At 36.0% G+C, this 21,661-nt stretch overlaps 2 protein-coding genes across 3 annotated transcripts; one reads left to right on the top strand and one right to left on the bottom strand.

Moving 5' to 3' along the window:
• The first annotated feature begins 5,185 nt into the window (after positions 1 to 5,185).
• LOC110942413 (kinesin-like protein KIN-4C) lies at positions 5,186 to 13,506 on the top strand. Of its 2 annotated transcripts, none has more exons than XM_022184166.2 (28): positions 5,186 to 5,312; positions 5,416 to 5,569; positions 5,702 to 5,848; positions 6,021 to 6,167; positions 6,279 to 6,526; positions 6,775 to 6,953; positions 7,255 to 7,379; positions 7,466 to 7,502; positions 7,638 to 7,729; positions 7,808 to 7,924; positions 8,007 to 8,120; positions 8,200 to 8,283; positions 8,382 to 8,568; positions 8,653 to 8,753; positions 8,960 to 9,058; positions 9,134 to 9,247; positions 9,407 to 9,523; positions 9,619 to 9,699; positions 9,894 to 9,965; positions 10,049 to 10,142; positions 10,230 to 10,255; positions 10,342 to 10,427; positions 10,533 to 10,604; positions 10,841 to 11,059; positions 11,138 to 11,273; positions 11,961 to 12,056; positions 12,144 to 12,767; positions 12,858 to 13,506. In XM_022184166.2, exons 2-28 carry the CDS (start codon positions 5,441 to 5,443, stop codon positions 13,269 to 13,271), a joined length of 3,957 nt encoding a protein of 1,318 aa, XP_022039858.1. In that variant the 5' UTR covers positions 5,186 to 5,312; positions 5,416 to 5,440; the 3' UTR covers positions 13,272 to 13,506. The 2 variants fall into 2 exon arrangements, with proteins under 2 accessions (XP_022039858.1, XP_022039857.1); XM_022184165.2 differs by having other exon boundaries at positions 12,144 to 12,770.
• A 1,135-nt stretch (positions 13,507 to 14,641) lies between these two features.
• LOC110942412 lies at positions 14,642 to 19,048 on the bottom strand. Its single transcript, XM_022184164.2, has 6 exons — positions 18,791 to 19,048; positions 17,536 to 17,728; positions 16,552 to 16,638; positions 16,084 to 16,461; positions 15,791 to 15,938; positions 14,642 to 15,311 (listed from the first exon to the last, which is right to left on the bottom strand). Exons 1-6 carry the CDS (start codon positions 18,844 to 18,846, stop codon positions 14,773 to 14,775), a joined length of 1,401 nt encoding a protein of 466 aa, XP_022039856.1. The 5' UTR covers positions 18,847 to 19,048; the 3' UTR covers positions 14,642 to 14,772.
• Between the last annotated feature and the right edge of the window lie 2,613 nt (positions 19,049 to 21,661).

Raw genomic sequence — 21,661 nt, 5'->3', positions numbered from 1 at the left:
ACGTGTTTGGGGGATAATTATAATCAATTTTCAACACACAAATTGAAAGGAACACAGCTCGACGGCACACAATTTTTTTTCAACGATGGTTCGACTGTGTGAAGATCATCCCACCAAGATGAGCGGCTAGTCTTTTTAATGGTTTCCTCCGGATGGAGGGTTTTTGTAAGTTAACAGATTTTATGTGTTTGGTAACAATCGTTTGACTCAGTGATCTAAGTATTCGATGCTTTTCACTTATGATTTAGTTAATTAATTGTAATCGATTGCATTTGCTTAACCTTATTCTTTGATCATTCAGTTCCCGAGAGTTCTAGTAATTGCGATATATTTGTTATGGGATTAGGGTTGGTAATTGTGATTGGTAACCACTAGATAACCTCCCGTTATGTATTGACCAGAGTACTTAGTCTTTGGTTATCACAATTAGTTGATTAGGTTAGTCCATTTATGTCTATGTAAGTGTTCAATTAAACATATAATTGAAGTTAACTGCAATTCCAAAGTCCGGAGGAACCATTGTTCTCTCCCATTGTTTACAACTTTTTATTTTTGTAATTCGCTAGTTAATCAAACAATCAAACCATCAATTGAGTTTTACTTTTCAGCAGTAGTTAATCAATACTTAGCATAATAACACTTTCCACAATCCTCCTCTGGTTCGATATCCGACTTACCCTAGCTATAGAGTTAGTTGGTTTTTGCATGTCCTTAACGACATACATCAGCTACAAACGATTTAGTTATTGGGAATGCAGTTAAGTTAACTAAATTACTTGACATGGGCTATATAAGTTCATTTCTCATTAACCAATGGAGTGGTGGTCCATTGACAAAGACAAAGCCTTTAAAACACCAAGGTTGGGAATGGGGAGGTCTTGGGTTCAAGTCCCACAGACGATAGGGGATTAAAGAAATTAGTCGTTCAAAAAAAAGTTCATTTCTCATTTGATATTTCTAGTAATACTTTTGGTCAAATAATAATTAAAAAAAGAGTAAATTACAACCGGTGTCCTTTATGTTTGCATCAAATTACAATCGGTGTCCTTTAACTAACGAAATTACGGGCTCTGTCCTTTATGTTACCAGTTTTTAACACGTTATGTCCTTTAGACCTAACCTAGTTAAGTTTTTTTTGGTTAAGTATTACTATGTGCCTCTCACGTGAGGGCAACATGGTCTTTTCATCTCAATTTTATATCAAAAAACGAACTAAATAAATCTCTTTTGTCCCCTCCATTTTTTCAAACCAATAAATAAATAAACAAACAATATTTTGGAATTAGTCTTTGTTTTTTTTTTTATCAAAGCAATCAAAAGAACTAACTACGATGATGTTGGAAGCTTACCATAAATTTCATCGATGTCGTTTTATTCTAGTGCTTGTTGTATGTAGAAGGCACCCATTGCAAGGTTTCATTCACGTTTCTTTTTTCTCTAGTGTTTTTTATCGAAGTTTTTAGAGGACATATACGATAGCTATGGTTTTTGAGACCGAATATGAACAATCAGATGTTATCAGATGCAAGGGGGATATCATAATTACTACGTTACATGACTTGTATCCATATAAATAACCTACCGTATTAAGCTCCCCGCGTTGCTACGGGCGTGTAAAACCGTGACCACACTATAGCCAACGGCCACCAACATTGAAGTTGTGGCGTCTTAACGTGGAAAAATTAGACCGACATATAAAAATAGAAAATAATAACTAACTCGATTTAGGACTCGCACGTTGTGACGAACTTATTAAACGGGAAAAAAATAGAGGACGTAAACACACTGAACCACACACGTACGTTTCCCCATGTTAACTCACAAAATTTAGAACGAAGCGTATAACAAACGTAAAATCGTTGAACCACACACACACATTGTGTCGTGTTAAGTCGCAAAATTTATATCTAAACGTAAAACGAAAAAATTTGCAAAATATGAAAAACATAGGGGATCAAAGTTGAAAGTAAAAAGGCTGTGAGGTTAAATTGGAAAAAATAAAAACTTTTGGGTTAAAACTACAAAATCAAGTAGTTTTGGGTTTAAACTGAAACATCAATTTTTAATATTTTTTTTTTTTGAAAAACCCCCAAAACACGTGGTACAACACCACTAAGCATCATGTACAACACAGCTATGCACAAAAAACTCATTAAGCATCATGTACAAACCACTATGCACAAACATCTTTCAAATTAATAGTATATAAATTATTGTTATTATTTACACAAATAAAAAATAATTAAACCATAAAACTCGGTTATTGAGAAAAAAGAGTTAATTACACAGTTAGTCCCTGTGGTTTGTACAAAATAACATACTTAGGTACTAATAGTTTAAAATCACCTTATAGGGTATTAACTTTTCAATTTGTAACGTTTGGAGGTGTTAACTTCTAGTGTATTAACAGAGTTGGTCCCTGTGGTTTGTACAAAATAACATACTTAGGTACTAATAGAATGTGATTTTAAACCTACAAATAACGTTAATACCTCCAAACATTACAAAATGAAAAGTTAATACCCTATAATGTGATTTTAAATTATTAGTACTTAAATATGTTACTTTGTGCAAACCACATGGACTAACTATGTAATTAACTCATAAAAAATAACAAAAGTTAATTAACAAATTAACCCAGTACCATATATCAATCAAAATGTAAACTACTTACTTAACAAAACCTAAAGAGCTAATTGCTAAAATCATCCCTGAGATTTGGGCACGTTTGGTATTTTCGTCCAAAATGACTTTTTTGTACCATTTTGCCCCCCACGTTTGGCATTTTTTGCCATTTTCATCCAAATGACCAACTTAGTTAAAAAAAACACCGTTTAATGAGGGGTATGTTTGAAATTTTACATTTATAAGCAAGGGTATTTTGGTCTTTTAGCTTTATCATTTTATATATTATATAAAAATGTATATGTGATTATTTATTTCCATTTATATATTATATTCAAACCAAAAAAATCTGATCATCATGCTTTGTATAAATGTTCATCATCGTAGACAGTACTTCTCCACCCAACTTACCTCTGACAACTACCACGCCATCAACCATCAACTACCACCCCCGCCACGACCTCCATCATCGTCATCAGCCACCACCCCCACCCCCATCACCTCCACCTCCACCAACCGCCTGGCATCACCGGATTCCTCTCTACCACTGCCCAAAGTTGTTGACGAAGCCGATGATGACAGATCTGGTGCGTGCATTCAACTCTCTAAACTCCGACGACTCTGCGGGGGTCATCATACTGTCCGGGTTGGGTCAGTTGTTCTGTTCGGGTGTGGATCTGACTTCTGGTAAAGATGTGTTCAAGGAGACGTGAAGGAGGTAGAAACTGACCCAATTGTTATGGATATATGAAGAACATGTATAGTTACTAACACTGTCGATGGTATAATTATCAAGTAAACTATAACTAAATATCGCTTGTTAAAACTTAAAAGAATGCAATAAGTTCATAACCAAAAAAACAGTTATAATTATCAAGTAAAATAAACATAGATATACTAAAATAAATGATAAAAGTAATAGCTAAGAGAACAAAGTCATGAAACACGTGAAATTAACATTCAACACTCAACAAAAACGGGCTAAACGTTACAAAGTTTATGTTATCCGAATAACTTAAATGAATGTGTGCAGGTCTTCTAAAATTTAAGGCAACATTTCAATTGTGAAAGTGGTTTCAATTAGAAGAACCAAAATACCCCTACTTATAAATGTAAAATTTCAAATATACCTATCCTTCATTAAACGGTGTTTTTTAGAGGGGGCAATCTTGACCCAAAGCCTTCCAAATGGGTCAATTTGGGTTGCTTTTAAAACTATATGGGTTGGTTTGGGTAAGATATTTTAACTAAATGGGTCACAACGGGTCACTTGAAATTCCATCTTGTTATTTTCGGGTCAAAGCGGGTCGAAAACATTAAAGAAATGGGTCGATGTGGGTTAGTGTCTTAAAGAAACGGGGCATGTTTCGGATCGGAATGGGTTTCGAGCCGGCACAAGTATCCGCACGAGACGGATTATGACACGAAACGGGTTTAGGGTCGGGACGAGTTCCGTACCATTTCGACCCGTAGCATTTCGAATCGAACCATTTCGACCCGAACCGTTCGCGAACCGTTTCGGTGCAAACCGTTTCGACGCGAACCGTTTTGGCGCGAACTGTTTCGACGCGAACCGTTTCGACGCAAACTGTTTCGACGCGAACCGTTTCGACGCGTACCGTTTCGACGCGAACCGTTTCGACCCGTACCGTTTCGACCCGTACCGTTTCGACGCGAACCGTTTCACAATGAATCGGTTTTCTAGGATGAATGTTCTTCAGAAGGTGTTTTTTTTTTCTTTTATATATTCTTCGTTCACGAATTCCCATCTTTCGGGATCGATCTTTCTGAAACCCCGTAAAACAACATTCAACTTTGTTAACTATAACTTATATAGGATGTGTTTGATTGTAATTTGTAAATCCATTAAGATACACTATATCTATTAACATAATGTATCTGAATTTTTATATTTGATGCCTAAATCTACATATCATAGTAATATTACGTTAATGAATCGACCCCAATACATATATTCATGTGTAACCTGCACTATATCATGATGATAACTACCATCAAACTCCAAACATTTCCATCTCAATTTTAGTAACAATCCCCCACACTTCAATTTAAATCACCAACACTTACACTAACTAAGCTCTTTAATCAACCCAAACCGACTCGGACCCGTTTCACCCCGACAAAATTGCCCCTTATGTACAATCTCTCTTTTTTTTTTCAAAAAAAAAGCATTTTTTTTAACAAAACCGACCTGACCCGACCCGACACCCGTTCTGACCAGGACCCGTTTCAACCCGAACCCGTTCCGACCCAAACCAAAACAACCCTTTTTTTAATTGACCCGTTTTGACCCATGACCCAATCCGACCCGTTTGCCAGGTCTAGTGTTTTTTAACTAAGTTAGTCATTTGGATGAAAATGACAAAAAATGTCAAACGTGAGGGACAAAATGGTACAAAGATCATTTTGAACAAAAATGATAAACGTGCCCAAACCTCAGAGACGATTTTAGCAATTAACTCAAACCTAAATAAAACAAACTTTATATATTAGCCCCTCATGCCGCTCACGTGACAAATATTTCGGAACCTTATTTGAAATTCAAATCTGAAAGCACCGTTCCACCCCATTCTCCCTCTTTCCCATTTTCAAAATCTCTATTCACTCTCTCTCCCTCACACACACACACACACACACACAAAAACACACAGTTGAAACCCTATCAGGTAATCCATTTCTATTTCCACCATTACATTATTATCTAATTCGAATAATCGCACACACAAGCACCAGAAAATGTATGTCTAATTCGAATTTGTTCGTTTCTAGGGTTTGCAATCTGAATCTGTTCGAGATGGAGAATCCCGATGCGAAGAACGGATCTCAATCTGTTCGAGTTGCTGTCAACATTCGACCGTTAGTCACCCCCGAGCTTCTCGTCGGATGCTCCGACTGTATCAGTGTCACTCCTGGTGAACCTCAGGTAATTCATTACTCTTAACCTTAACCTAGTAGCTAGTTTTGAAGTTTGTTAGGGTTTAGTGAGGCTGTTGTGTATGATAATTGTTTAATTTCGTGTAAATTGATTTGTATTTGTACCGGATCTGTTGTTTAGGTACAAATTGGTTCACATTCGTTTACCTTTGATTATGTTTACGGGAGTACCGGTTCTCCGTCTACTAGAATTTTCGATGACTGTGTTGATCCTCTTGTGGATGCGCTTTTCCATGGGTATAATGCTACGGTTTTAGCTTATGGACAGGTATATCTTTTTAGAGTCTCAGTCACATGTTTTTTTTAACAATTTGTTGTGCATTATCTGTTTTATTATGGTCAATTATGTAGGTTAAGCTGTTTAGCATTTTTATTACTAGATGAGTACTTGTGTTACAGAATTGAAGATTGTTTTTTCTACTGTTTATTTGTTTTTATAGACTGGATCCGGTAAAACTTATACAATGGGCACAAACTACAATGGGGAATGCAACGGGATAATTCCTAAGGTTATGCACACAATTTTCAAACGGGTAGAGGAGACTAAAGCCACTACAGAGTTCTTGATTAGAGTGTCTTTCATCGAGGTAATAAATATTGCGGTTTTACTTTGTTTTGGAAATAACGGTGAATTCCTCACTCACATGTGCTCGCTTGTATATGTAACTGTTTGCTGAAACAATTTTTTTTTGTTTCAGATATTTAAGGAGGAGGTTTTTGATCTATTGGAATCGTCTCCAATTGTTTGTCCTAAAGCTGATGGGAATGTAAAACCTGTAGGGCCTTCTAGGGCCCCTATTCAAATCAGGGAAACTGCTAATGGTGGGATCTCTTTAGCTGGCGTTACAGAAGCTGAAGTTACCTCGCAGGAAGAGATGGCTTCATATCTTTTGCGTGGATCTGTGTGTCGTGCAACTGGGAGCACAAATATGAATAGTCAATCAAGGTTTATTTATTTTGTTTTTTACATTCATAAAAGTTTGTTACTTCACATCTTTACCATCTGTTCTTCATTCCAAGTTATATCCAGTACAATACTTTTGACTGTGTATCAGTTAGTTAGCATCATGCTTATAAGGTCATCCTAATTATAAAATGTGTGCTATATGTTCAAATTATTTTGTGTGATAGTTTTACAATTTACATACACCAAAAGATGTATCAACTTTGTTTCTTACATTTCCATTGTTTCAGCCGATCGCATGCCATTTTTACAATTACAATGGAGCAAAAGAAGTTATCGGGCGCAACAAGTGTAAGGGTTCAAGATGATGCTGGAGATGATATACTGTGTGCTAAGCTTCATTTGGTTGATCTTGCTGGTTCAGAACGGGCCAAAAAAACGGGAGCCGATGGGATGCGCTTACGGGAAGGTAGGTTTTTATTATCACACAGTTCATCATGGCATAATATCATATCATATCATATGCATTATTTCACCAGTTTTCTAAATACAAGTGTTCAGTTAGTATATTGAATTTATTCCAGTTGCTCTTTGTGTTATTGTATCAATGGTTGATCCATTGGGTCAATTTAGCCTGTTCATTTTTGGTTACAACAGCTATCATCTATAAGTTTACTTTATAGTGAAGTATTTAACAAAAAGAATTGAACTTGTTGTGATTGTACATTGATGATTTACTTAAGAGATATAAATGCTCTCTGTTGTTTCAGGAATTCATATCAACAAGGGCTTATTGGCTCTTGGTAATGTGATAAGTGCATTGGGTGATGACAAGAAGAGGAAAGAAGGGGGTCATGTTCCTTATAGAGATAGCAAGTTAACCCGCCTTTTACAAGTATGGAAGACCGAAAACATTTTTTGTATATATGACATTGCCTTTTAATTGACTCATAAGTTTATTTTAAATGAATTTTCTTTCAGGATTCTCTTGGGGGAAACAGCAAAACTGTTATGATAGGTACGATGCTATGAAACTTTATCATGTTTGACTATTAGAATTAGTGAAGGCTATTTAACATATGAGATTATGATCTATTGCATTGCATATTGTAATTAATTAACTTTTATTACTTTCTTTTTTTGTTTGATGTAGCTTGTGTAAGTCCAGCTGATACCAACGCAGAAGAAACACTAAACACCTTGAAGTATGCCAATCGAGCTCGTAACATACAAAATAAAGCTATTGTAAGACTAATTTTTTTTACAGTGCAAGAACTCTCTCTTAATTTGCATTCATGTTGATTAGGCTCCTTCAATATGTAGGTGAATCGTGATCCAGTTACAGCTCAAATGCAAAGAATGAAGAATCAAATCGAGCAATTGCAAGCTGAGCTTCTTTATGTGAAGGGGGACTCTTCTGCACCATTTGAAGAACTTCAGGTGAGACTTTATATTTTCGAAAATTGTCAGTAAGTGTTCTTAATGTAGAAAGGTGCTAAATTTGAAATTATATTGTTATCAGATATTGAAACAGAAGATAGCACTGCTTGAAACAAGTAATGCAAATTTACAAAGCCAACTTCAAGAACAACAAGTCAACTTTGAAAAGTTGACTAAACAAGCAATCGATGCTCAGGTAAGTTAGACCTTTCTAGCTTTTGCAAAGTTAAAATATGAATTTATATGTTGCATCACAACTGACATGTTGATTTCAGTTTGAGAAAGACAAGTTACTGCTTAAAATTGAATCTGCACGTGATGGCAAACCATGGGATGAAATAGACTGTGACTCGAATAAGGTTAAATGAGTTTTTTTTTTTCTTTTTTTTTCAGATTTCTTTGATGTTATGATTCACTAAAACCAATATAAGATTCCTGACCACGTAAAATGTTTCAGGATGTGGATTTGTTGAAAACTTATGTGTCAAAAGTTCAAGAATTAGAGGGAGAACTGCTGCGTTTGAGAAGATTGAATACTTCAAAACGCAGTGAGCTTATTGATTACATGGATTTGGATGACACTGTTCTTAATCCAAAAAGTAATTTGTTCCCAGAATCGGATCTTAAATCTACGGAAGTTGCTGGTAAGCTGTTTTAGACTCTTTTGTAATGTGACAAACAGAACCACAAAAAAACACATTTATTAGAACATTTCTATCTGCCTGTAGGTGATTCTGAAGATGAAGTGAAGGAGCTTGAACATTGTTCTTTGCAAGAGAAACTTGATAACGAGCTTAAAGAACTGGACAAAAGGCTTGAACAAAAGGAGGTAAATCTTTTATAAATTAAAATTGTGAAATTCAAAGTTATAGCAAACCTTCCTCAAGTCTGTTCTTATATATATGTATGTATGTATGGATATATATATATATATATATGTGTATGTGTATACACACACACGAGTGTCTCTGTAGGTGCAAGTTATTAGGTTATAAGGAGCTAATTTTTTTTTCAATATCTGTAAATACATGAAAGGCTGAAATGAAGCGGGTTGCGGGTGGTGATACCTCAGTTCTTAAGCAACATTACGAGAAGAAAGTGCAAGAATTGGAACAAGAAAAGAAAAGTTTGCAGGTCTTTCCCCATCTTTAGTTCTTGGTTCTCTTTAACTTGTATAAATTTGCTGACGTTTCTTTGATTAATTGACAGAAAGAGATTGACCAACTTAGGTGCAATCTTGCAAATATTTCTTCCACCTCTGATGACAGTACTCAAAAGTTGAAAGAAAGTTATCTTCAGAAGTTAAATTTTTTGGAATCCCAGGTAAGTTCACTTTACGCCAGTTTGGATTTAACATGAAAAGTAACGTGTGCTTTCTAAAAAATATCTTCATATAATATATGGAGCAACTGAAATTTTGATATGTAATTGTGAGAGTAATAGGTTTAAATATGCCATTGAATAACAATATTTGAATTTTAGGTTGTGGAGTTGAAGAAGAAGCAAGATGCACAAGCACAATTGCTAAGACAAAAACAAAGGAGTGATGAGGCAGCGAAAAAACTTCAAGATGAAATTCATAGAATCAAAACACAAAAGGTCCTTTTTTTTTCTGTTCGAAAGTTTATAAGCAGCGTTTTAAGGTAACTTTTTACTAAATCTGTGTGTGTACTTTTGTGATTGTGGATATACAGGTTCAATTACAACAAAAAATAAAGCAAGAATCTGAGCAATTCAGATTATGGAAGGCCTCACGGGAAAAAGAAGTACTTCAGGTATCGATATTTGACAAGTCATTTACTATCTTCATATATAACATGGATCTTCTTTTCATGTTGATTTATCAATTTATGTATGATTTCATACATTATCATGATGTTTTTGTGGGAAAATGTATATTTATTGAAGAAGGGCAAAAAATCTATTTTGTTGTTAGACGTTAACATGCTTATAATACGTGTATTGACAGCTTAAGAAAGAGGGAAGAAGGAATGAATATGAGATGCATAAATTACTAGCTCTAAATCAAAGGCAGAAAATGGTATGTTTAAAATACCCTGTTTTTGTTTATTTGTTTCTCTTTTGTGTCCTAAATCTCATGTAAATATTTTTATATTCCTTAAGGTTTTACAACGGAAGACAGAAGAAGCTTCTATGGCTACAAAACGATTAAAAGAGTTATTGGAATCACGAAAGGCTTCTTCAAGGGATACATTTGGTAAAACTTCCTTTAAAATTACACATTCAGTTCATGTGTTATCTTACCTTTTAAAATTTAACCATATGATGGTGCACACCTCTGCAGGAAATGGCAGCGGACCTGGATTTCAGGTATATAAAGTGTACATGATTTTAATTATGTTACTATAATCATGCAAATAATGGGTTTGTACTTAGTAACTTTAATTGCATTACAGGCACTTATGCAGGCAATTGAACATGAACTCGAGGTTACGGTTCGCGTGCATGAAGTACGTTGTGAACATGAGCGTCAGAAGGAAGAGTAAGTGTCATTTATAATTTCTACACAATCTAGTGAGTAGGCATGTTCTTTTCCAGTAAATTATACTCCTTTTGCTGAATTAATGTTCTGACTTTGCAATTTCAGGAGGGTTAAAATGGCCAAAGAGGTAGCGGAACTCAAAGCTGAAGCAAATTTCGCCAAGCAATCAACTTTAAGGTTCTGCTGAATTTACTTTCTTCCATAGTTGTCAATAGCGATCGCTACGCTCGCTATAGCGAATAGCTAAGTGTATAGGTCTAGTCTCGCTATAGCCTCTGTAGCGATAGATAGCGATGGTAGCGGCCTTTAAATTTTTTTTTGTTTTTTTAATATAAATTGCAATTAAATATAGCTATAAAATAGCTAGTTTTTAGGATATTTGCTCATTGAATATTTGATTTTCCTTATTGTAGTCAAACAATGTCACCGGGTGCAAGAAATTCAAGGATATTTGCTCTTGAGAATATGCTCGATACTTCATCCAAGACTATTGTTTCAATGGCTTCACAACTATCAGAAGCAGAAGAAAGAGAACGTGCCTTTAGTGGAAGAGGTCGCTGGAATCAAGTTCGGTCGCTTGCTGAAGCCAAAAATGTCATGAACCATTTGTTCAACCTGGCTTCCTCTTCGAGGTATGCGTTTATATTTTTTCTTAATGGATAATTGCTTCAGAATTATTCACTCTAAATAATAAATTTATGTTTATAAAGGTGTCAACTATGGGATAAGGAGGTTGATTGTAGAGAAAAGGATTCCGAGATAAGGAATTTGAAGGAAAAGATAGTTACGTTAATAAGACAAGTTGAGATGCAGAAGGTGGAGCTTATTCGCATGGAAAAGATCAAGGTTTGTTCCTCTTTTCCTTTGTGCGAAATTTCAGTTTTTTCACTTGTTTGAAACAGAAAAAGTTTGTATAGTAACCAACCTGAGCATGAACCGGTTAAAGTTGAATCTTAACCTGTCCGAATGCAACATGTGAAACCTGATTTTGTATAGATCAAACTGGTTGGCAGGTTAAATGAGTCGTACATGGGTTGGTCAGGAAAATGTGTTAATTTTAGAGTAAATTACACGGATAGTTCCTGTGATTTGCACCTTGTAACGTATTTGGTGGTCTTTTGCCAAAAGTACGTGGATGGTCCCTGTGGTATGCACTTTGTAACGCATTTAGTCACTAAACGTTGGGGACTAAATCCGTTACAAAGTGCAAACCACATGGACCATCCGTGTATGTTTGAAAAATTAGGGACTAAATTCAAAGTTTTGGTTACCCACAAGGACCATCCATCCGTGTACTTTACTCTTAACTTTATAATTTGTTAGTTTTGAATACCTAATTCAAATCTTAAACAAGTTGGCGCATTGGAAATGGGTCAGCCATGTTGACCCTTGTACCCCGACCGTAGCTTGTTTATTATGTGTCGTGTTTGTATTGGAAATATCCACCCCTAGACCCTAGTTAGAACTTAGAAGTTGTGTTTTTTTTTTTTTTTTTTTTTTTCTAACATCCTGATATTCACTTGTTTTTAACAGAAGCTTTACAAGTCAAAACGCTTCAAGAAGTCAACAAATTTGGATTCTACTGCCATAGATGATGGTGAAGGACACATTTATGATTTGAGACCCAAGGTATTTTTGTTAACTCATTCTCTATATATTTTCTAATAGTCTATGTGCTCGAAAAAATAGTTTGTTTAATTATCGTTTGTTTTAAAGGGACTTCGAAACTCTATAGCTTACACAAATAGCGGAGATATTCACGAGTTACTGGAAGACATGGAAATCTCTGAATCGGAACATTCTGATTTGGATGAAACGGATGCTGAGTGGTTGCATTCCGAAGATTCCGAAGATTTGGATGAAACGGACGCTGAAGGCGGCAACAGAAGAAGACAAAATGCTAAAAAACGAAATTCAAAAGTTGTTATCGATAGCAACCCCGCCACTAAAACATCTCCAGTTGAAGGTGGCGATGGCGACTCAAACACGATTCAAAAAGCGCCATCTGGCGTGTGTTGTTCCTGCAGCAAATACTCATCTTGTAAAACTAATAAATGCGAGTGTCGGGTTGCTGAAGGTTCTTGCTCCAGCTCTTGTAACTGCCACCCTAAGAAATGTAGCAACCGTGTGGCGGTTTTGGTCCAATCTGATTCGGGACCACCAGTTACAGAGGACGGGATGGTAAATATACAATCTGATGGTGGGGAACTCGAGAAAAACAGTAGTGAGCTGGCGAGTCATGGTGCGATGCTGCTTCAGGCGGCTTTATCTGATAAGCCCGCTGAGATAAAAGATACCGAGGATACAAAAAGAAAACCACTTTCGGACATTGGGAATAAGGTTGTAAGTTCTTTCTAATATTGTTTTTGGTAAAAATAACTAACGCCTTACATATTATGTGAAGATAACAAACTTGATGAACTTTTGCAGGCCAAACCGAACGCACCGAAGCCTCCTGCCGCTAGAAAGAAATGGAAAAAATCTGTAGCCATCCAACTCGTTCCTGTGCCATCGGACCAAGCTTCCACTCAAACAGAAGAAACTGAACCCCCGACAAAACAAGAAAGTAGCACGGTGGAGCCCACTAAACCAAGGTTACAACAAGAAAGTAGCACAGTCGAGCCCACGAAACCAAGGTTACAACAAGAAAATAGCACGGTGGAGCCCACTAAACTAAGGTTACCTCGAGCCATGCGGTCTGCAATTTCTAATAACTCCAACCCTCTAAGAGACAGAAACTCCGAACCATCAAATGATTCCACCATCAATAAGGACGCCGAGCCAAAGAGTCCACGTCACCTTCCGAGACCAACAACAAAGGAAAAAGAGAATCATGGACAATAAGGTAATTTCAGCTTTCTTGATTGATCATCAATAGTAGGTCAAAGATGATGGTTAACCAATCCTCCATTGGTGACGGGTCAGCTATTATGTTCCTCCAAGTTACTACTGTGTACATGTAAACTCATCTTAACTTGTTTGGTGTGATATGTTGGTGTTCGAATGTTGGTTTTACGGAATGTTTAAAAGCTGACAGCTTGATTATTATTTCAACTGATTATTTGATTTTAACATTGAATGGCATGTTCAAACAATACTATTTGTTTATCAAAAAAAAAAAAAAAAGACAATGGTTAGACTTTTGAGGGTGAGTATGCTGTGAGAGTTTGTTTATATCAGATCTAAAAATTGATCATTAATTTAAAGTTTCACAAATTCTGAAAACAGGTCTAAGCTAATTCAAAAACAGATCACGTATATGATACATAGGGTTTTAAACAAATAACTAATGGAATTAGAATGCTTTTGAAGAAAGAAGCATTCTTCACCACATTCAAAAGACAAGTTAAACGCAAAACTAGACTATATGAAAGAATGGCATAAACTATATAGATCATTGTTAATAAAAAAATGTTAACACCAACAAACGAGGCTAAAACGGGTTTGGAGCAAAATTAATTCGGGTTGAAACAATTAATCTAATCAAGGTAAAAAGGGTACTCATTGAAATTGAACTGGGTTGTGCAGGGTGAAGTTGGTGGCGACAATGTAGGTCGATCACTGCTATACTGGTTAAAAAACAAGTAATGATTGGTAAATGGTTTTTAAGTTGTGGGCAATTTAGTATTCTTTTGTCTTTCATTTATTAGCACAGTTATGAATAGTAACTTTATTTTTATAATAATATATAGTTTTTCTTCTTCATATTTTTATTTTTTTAATATTACAATAACTTCTATTACACATACTATTATTTTCATTTAACTGTACCGCTATCGTACTAAAAAAGAACCGAAACCTACCGAATACTATATGTATCGGTACCATAATTTATTTATATTGTTTTTGCTTTCGACAAAACGGTATTTATTTATATTGTTTTCACTTTCGATAAACTGACATTGTATTGCTACTATATCGTACTGAACAACATCAATACCTATACATGTACTCATTTGTATGGTTTATGTTTGGTAATGAATTTTGTGCCACAACCGTAGTCAACCAAACCGAAACCTAACTAACAACATCGGTATAGGTACCGGAACTTATTTTTAGTGTTTTTACCTGATAAACTGACGTATCCTGCCGAACAACATTGTTACATGTACCTGTCTACATTACAGTTTTAGTCCTTAAGTTTCATTTATTACATTTTTGGTCCCACTATTTGCTAATGGGTAATATAAAAGTAGATGTCAAACACCACCAACAGCCATAATCTTCATCTTCATTAATCTATAAACCAGAATATTGACACCAAAAACAAATCCTAATATTTGCTCGAAAAAGTACCTATCAAAACCACAAGACTAAAAACCAAAGAAAAACATGTACCAGGTTATCATCGTCCCTCTGGTTCAAGATTCATATTTGGTGGATTAGTATCTTGACATTGATCTTTCGAACCCAAATTCGCAACTAGATTGCTGGAAACCGCCACTTGATCTTCTTGAATGGGCTCGAGCTCGGGTGAGTTGGCTGAGCACCAAGGTTTAACTTCAGACTGATTCAATGGAACCACAGGTCCCACTTTTGGTGTGTTTGGCGAGACTCTAGAACAGGGTGCACGGAAATAGTCTGGACCCATGTGAGCCCCCGGTGCAGGCGGTGATCTAGTTGTTTTAATATGGATTGCACTCTTCAGCTGTTGCTTCAATATTGCTGCAGCAGCTGATTGGGTAGCAATTCGAGCACCAGCAGCAACTGCAGCTGCTTTTACCGCGTCTGAGCCCGATGCAAGTGGTCGGTTTGGGAACGGTTGAGGTCTTGGAAATTGTCTTTTCGGTCCTGTCAGGGTAGAATCGTAATTTTGTGCAAGTGTGGTGGACGGTGGGTCAGCCACGGTTGGTTGAACCGAGGTATTTCCAGGACATGTCCTGCCTGTTACATTGGAACTGGAGTTAGTGCCGTAGAGGTAGTGACCGCTTACATATATAAAAGAGTAAATTGCCATTTTAGTCCCTATGGTTTAGTCCAAAATGCCACTTTAGCCCAAATAGTTTTTTTTTTTCTCCTCTGGTCCTGACGTTTCCATTTTTTTTGTCATTTTCATCCAACAGCCTAACTCTGTCCAAAAAACTCAGTTAAGTCAGTTTGGTCAATTTAAATGACCAAACTGCCCCTGACTAAACTCAGTTTTTTGGACGGAGGTAGGCTGTTGGATGGAAATGACAAGAAAACAGAAACGTCGGGGCCCAGAGGAGAAAAAAAACTATTTGGGCTAAAGTGGCATTTTGGACTGAACCACAGGGACTAAAATCACAATTTACTCTATATAAAATATTACACAGTTTTACGAAACCCATTTTGACCCGTTACCCAACCGCCTGTTTTACAAACCCTATGAGAGAGATTAGTACCAAGGGAAGAAGCTGGCTTTGGGATATCGAGTCCGGGCTTATCAAGGGCCATGTTAAGGGCCCGCCGGGCCGCTAATTGCGCCTCCGAAAGATGTGAGCCGGTTTTCATAAGCGGGTGATTTTGACGTTTCTTGATGATATTCCACCTCTGCAAAAATTAATTATATCATAAATATCAGTAGAAAACGTGGTAAAATTTCATAAAAACGTACTGCTAAGATGTATTATATGACTTTATAAAAACACAGAGACTGAAAAATCGACTACGGACTCAGATAAAGTCATAAAACAACCTGAGACAGTTGTGAAGCGGTTCTGTCACCCTTAAAATCCGATTTCACAATGTGGGTCCAATTCCCTTCGCCGTATTTCTGCACAGCGGCAAACAGCTCCCGGTCTTCTGCTGCAGACCACGGTTTTCGCTTCCGCCTAGGTGGCAAGTTAATATTATTTGTACCACCATTTGCATTATCCAATCCTTCAGCAGAAGGAACTGTTGGGAGCAGTTGAGTTGGAACAAAAACCGGAACTGAAATACTGACCCCACTCACTGAGTTGGCAACTTGCGGATTTTCTAACGGATGTTTCGTTCTCGGTATATTTATAGTCAACGGTGCCTCGATGACCGAGCCTCGTTCTATGTCATTTGGTGAACTAGAAGCCATGAGTACCTGAAAAGATTTCAGGAATTTTAACAACTTCATTGGGATATTACCTTGTGATAAATCGCAAGTCAAACTTCGACACGCGAATTTGTTTACCTTCACGCAAGCTGCAGCCTCTGCTGAAGCCTCATTGCTAACAGTTGGAAAAGCTTCACGTTCGCATTCTAAATCACTATCGTCATCCTGCCATTTTCGGTTTAATAAATTGTTATATTCGTGTAAACATAACAAAATTTGATAAATTTATGTTTGTTTAACACATGATAGTATTCATCCAGCTTGAATCAAAGAGTTAAATGTGTATTATATTTTGGTCGAAATTGCCATCTCTATTTCAACGAAAGAGATGTATGAGAATCTATGTTGTCGTTATGTACCATCATCGTCGTCATACTCAGTAAATCCCACCAATAGCAAAGCTAAGGCAGGGTCTGAGCAGGGTAAGATGTAGATAGCCTTACCTCTACCCCATTGGAATAGAGAGGCTGCTTCCAGTGAGACCCCCGGCTCGATAGTAGTTTTGTATCAACCCTTGGATGTAAGGCACATGACACTCATCAATCGGGACAAAGGCCGATTAGCGTGTGTACCCTTTCGTCTTTTGGCCATCAACGCCACCACATGAAGGATGATTAACCATTCGCCGCTTTTAACATTATTTTCACGAAATTAGTAAAATAACGTTAAAATTAGTGCAATTCCACTTTTGCCGCCCAATGGCCCACACAGATATACATGAGTAAACTTTCGTTTTGCTCCCTGTGGTTTGGTCACTTTAACGGTTTTGCCCCAAACCTTTAAAAATAGCCATTTTACTCCCTGATGTTTTGGTTTTGTTGCCAGTTTGCTCCCTGTGGGGAGCAAAATGGAAAAACAAACAATTTGGATGGAGTTTGAGGCGGGGAGCAAACTGGCAAAAAAACCGAAACATCAGGGAGTAAAATGGCTATTTTTAAAGGTTTGGAGCAAAACCGTTAAAGTGACCAAACCACAGGTAGCAAAATAGAAGTTTACTCTATATACATTATATTCACTATTGCATTATGTATACAAATACATATAAGACTATCAGACACTTACTACGGGCTGAGTATCCTTTTCCAACGTCTCAAGTAACGGGTCACAATACGCCAAATGGCGCCACAAGATTTGGTATTCCCTAGGGTTTGTTATGCCGGTTTTGGTATGCTTTATCAACGCATTCCAATCTATCTTCACGTCTTGAACTTGAGCCACTTCATGAAGCAAAGTTAGAATAGTCGTGGGCGAGTACCTTCAATTTCACAACAATATAAGTCAACATTCACACATTGTTCAATCACATTATCTTTTTCAAAATAATAAAGAGACACATTTAGTAAAATGTTTTTGTGTATGTAGGGGGGGGGGGGGGGGATAGTGCACGGTCCTCCCAACAGCCGGAAAGATCTCACTCCGGGAGCCGCTACCTGACCAAGCTAGCTCCGCGGTGACTTCCCCATGTCGAGTTCTTACCCTGGGCGACATATGTCACTCCCAAGACTCGAACCCGGTACCTCTGGGAAGAGGTGGGTGTCGGTGGCCAACTGGGCACCGAATGCACCAATCTTGACCATCTACTTCAAAAACACGAAAAAAAAAGCGAAATAAACAGCAAAACAGTCTCACTTCATTCTTAATCTGACCAAAAACAAATCATTAGCAAAAACCATCCAAACCTCTAAATTTTTTTTTTTTACATATAATTTTATCTTATAATTTACATCGAGATAGTTGATAAACGGGCAACAAGCTGCGCCGCTACCCCTTTTTTAATAGCAAAACTAAGCCTTTTAAAAACTACGTCTATAGATCTCGGGGTCATAACATTACTATGCATGACCCTTTGAACTCGACTAAGTAGCTCCACAGCGCCAGAAAACCAAAAGTATCAAAAGCAAATGGGATAAACAGCTCTAAATCCATAATAAAAAATTATAGAACTACAAGGGCTTTTTTTTTTCTTTTATAAACATCCAATATAATTAACTGAAAATGAAGTCAATACAGGCTTCACCTTTTTATCTCAATAAACAGAGAAATAATAATAAAAAAAATCATTTTTTTTAAATATTATAATCCAAAACCCAAATGGGTGAAAAGTGAAAAGTGAACAAGCATGTGTGTGTGTGTGTTTTTTCCCAAAATCGCAATGGCAACCCTGTAAAACAAAGCAGAAAAATTGACAAAAGTAGAGATTTTGATGAGATAAGAGGGATGAAATCTGCAAAATTTCTGCAATTGGGTCTGTTTCTGAGTGAAATAAAAATAAAAAGAAGCAAGATTTGTTGTTATGATTAAAAAAAAAAAAAAAAACCTTTGCAAGGTAAGGGAAAGGTGTTGTTCAGTGATTGAGGCTCCCTGTTTCTGCATGATGAATTGGTTGCATAAATAAACCCTAAATTAAATGGGAGATGATATGAGATAAACCCCCCCTCCCCTCCCTACCAAATTGGGGTTCTGTTGTTGGTTGGGGAATTATAGAATATGATGATTGTGATTGAAAACCAAGATTCTGCTCACCGAATCATTTTCAAATCATTAATTCTCATTTATACTTTACTTGCTTTTTCATACTTTTATTTATGTCCCTTTTTTCTTTATTCATCTTAACTAGGATTAATACCCGCCCGCGTTGCGGCGCGAATACATCGTAAACATTGAATGGATTAGTCCAAACGTTATATGATGCATTAACCATATGAAAATACACATTTGACGTATCCAGTTGAACTCAATGTAACCTGTATAAGCATTGTGATTGGATCAAACGTAAAGTAAATCAAATTCATATCGAACAATCATAACATATTATATGTGACCCAATTCATACATAGAAAACGTAACGGGTATGAAGGAAAATCTACACATGTAATCAAAAGGGATTAATTAGAGCTTTCGAAAAAAGGGGAGAAACAGAAACCATAATTTGACTCCACTCGATTCGAAACAAACTTTACGAAACATATATAAAACAAACACGAAAACATATTATATTTTACCAGAATCATTTCCCAAAAAAAGTTTACGTCGAAACGTAGAACAACTTGAATTTATACCGAAACGTACATAAAAATATGCACATAAAAATGGTGTCTTTAAACGAAAACATATTATATTTGAGCTGACTCGTCTATAAAAAAAGTTTACGTCGGAATGTAGAACAAATCATATTTATACGTACCGGTACATAAAATATGCACGTAAAAATAGTTTTTAAGTAAAGGAAATATAGGGGTAAACCGAAACAAAATATTAGTAAAAAATTTAATAGGTTAAAAACGTTCGTAAAACCGTGCCAAGTAGCACCAATGCTACAACGGCATCGACTCTCAACATCATAAAAATAAAATAGATAAAATGGGAAAATTACACTGAACGAAAAGCAGACTTAAAATCGTTGAACCACGCACACCCCTTACAGTGTGTTAATTCGAAGAAATTAACCAGAAACGTAAAAAGTAGAAAATAATAACTTAGTCGATCTAGGACTCACCCATTGCGGCGAACTTGTCAAACGGGAAAAAATGGACATGTTGCGACGGGTCTGTCAAATATGAAAAAATAGAGCAAAAAAGGTTGAACCTCACATGCATGCTACGACATGTTAACTCGCAAAATTTAGAATGAAACGTAAAACGAAAAACTTGCGAAAGATAAAAAGTATGAGGGACCAAAGTTGTAAATAATAAAGTGTTGTATTAAATTATAAAAGATGGAAAAATTTGGGTTAAAAGTGAAAAAATTAAAAGGGTTAAACTACAAAATATGAAAATATTTGAACTAAAAGTAAAAAATCAAAATTTTTCTTGAAACACTCCCCAAGCATAGGGTACTACACACAGTGCAACAAGAAGTTGCTAATTTATAATATATAACTAGATGGATTTCCCCGCGCGATGCGGCGGGAATTCCGTCAATTTTGTTCAATTCGTTATGGTACCGACACTCTGTTTAAAGTCATGATATGTTCAAAATAATGTGTTTTACATTGAAAATCATAAAAAACGAATACAGATGTCGGTTCCCATAATAACTATAGCAATACCGATGTCATTGTCGGTTTTGGTGGCGAATTTTTTTTATACACAGTATTGTATTCTACTTTATAAAAAAGACATTGGACGTGAGATATCGGATGGAAATCAAACTAAATAAAAACAGATGGGCTAAAAGCGTATATTTTTGTAAGTATATACCGATATTGGTTATCAACGTGGTTCAGTCGGTGTTGGTTTCGTTCATCATGGAACCGTTGTGACACCGGCACTTGATATAGCACATGATACCAAAAAAAACCTATATTTCAAACACAACTGCGTTTTTAACAAAATTCATATAGAAATGTCAAGAAAAAAAATCAAACATAACTTCGTATTTAGTTTTTCTTAAGCAAAAGAATGCAAGTAATCAGAGAAAAATCAAATTATTAAAAAGTTAAACGGGTTAGAAAGGTATAATATATATATATATATATATAGTAAAGAGATAAAATAAATTAATTATTATAATAATCAGTTATAACAATATACTAATAATAAATATAATAAAAACTAATGTTAAATACTACTAATAAATATAATAAAAAAAATAATGTAAAATAATAATAAAATAGACTAAAGTGTTATTGTTCATGGGAACTTTAAATTAATATATATAATAATATATACACTTTTTTTATATATTTTTACCGAAATATTGAAATCTATCCATCTATCGTAGTTAATAATATTATAGAACGGAGATCTACCTTCAATCAAAATAAAAGTGCCTTCCTTGAATTTTTTTGTTTTTTTCTAACAATCTTGTTCTCGGAATATTTATACTATGGAAGTCCTTTTCATTTCTAGCCTTCCAAATCCACCACATAGAAGAAAATAGTCTAACATCAATAATCTCTTTACATCCCTTCGAACCAGCTTGCTTTCAGCCTCATCAAAGCATATCACGAAAGCTACAGAAAGTTCTCGAAATTAGTAATTTAAGCCAAACCAAGATGTTCTAGAACATGGATCCAAGGGCGTACCCACCCCAAGCCAAGGGTGGGCGGGTGCATCCCCTGAAAAAAAAAAAAATTTAGTGTTATCATATTTGGTCCTCAACTTTTGCCAAAAGTACATGGATGGTCCCTGTGGTTTGCACTTTGTAATGCATTTAGTCCCCGACGTTTAGTGACTAAATGCGTTAC

Source organism: Helianthus annuus, chromosome 5, assembly GCF_002127325.2.
Source record: "Helianthus annuus cultivar XRQ/B chromosome 5, HanXRQr2.0-SUNRISE, whole genome shotgun sequence".
Taxonomy (NCBI): domain Eukaryota; kingdom Viridiplantae; phylum Streptophyta; class Magnoliopsida; order Asterales; family Asteraceae; genus Helianthus; species Helianthus annuus.
The sequence above is the reverse complement of the archived record's forward strand: the minus strand, read 5'-3'. Positions and strand labels throughout refer to the sequence as shown.

What these genes read in the sequence shown, in the direction of transcription:
- LOC110942413 (XM_022184165.2), top strand. Translation starts at nt 5,441, where the DNA reads ATGGAGAATCCCGATGCGAAGAACGGATCTCAATCTGTTCGAGTTGCT. An exon ending in TCACTCCTGGTGAACCTCAG is followed by an intron (nt 5,570 to 5,701) that starts GTAATTCATTAC and finishes TCTGTTGTTTAG; the next exon opens with GTACAAATTGGTTCACATTC. An exon ending in CAGCAAAACTGTTATGATAG is followed by an intron (nt 7,503 to 7,637) that starts GTACGATGCTAT and finishes TGTTTGATGTAG; the next exon opens with CTTGTGTAAGTCCAGCTGAT.
- LOC110942412 (XM_022184164.2), bottom strand. Translation starts at nt 18,846, where the DNA reads ATGCAGAAACAGGGAGCCTCAATCACTGAACAACACCTTTCCCTTACC. An exon ending in CTTTCCCTTACCTTGCAAAG is followed by an intron (nt 17,729 to 18,790) that starts GTTTTTTTTTTT and finishes GTGAAATTGAAG; the next exon opens with GTACTCGCCCACGACTATTC. An exon ending in CCGCTTCACAACTGTCTCAG is followed by an intron (nt 15,939 to 16,083) that starts GTTGTTTTATGA and finishes TAATTTTTGCAG; the next exon opens with AGGTGGAATATCATCAAGAA.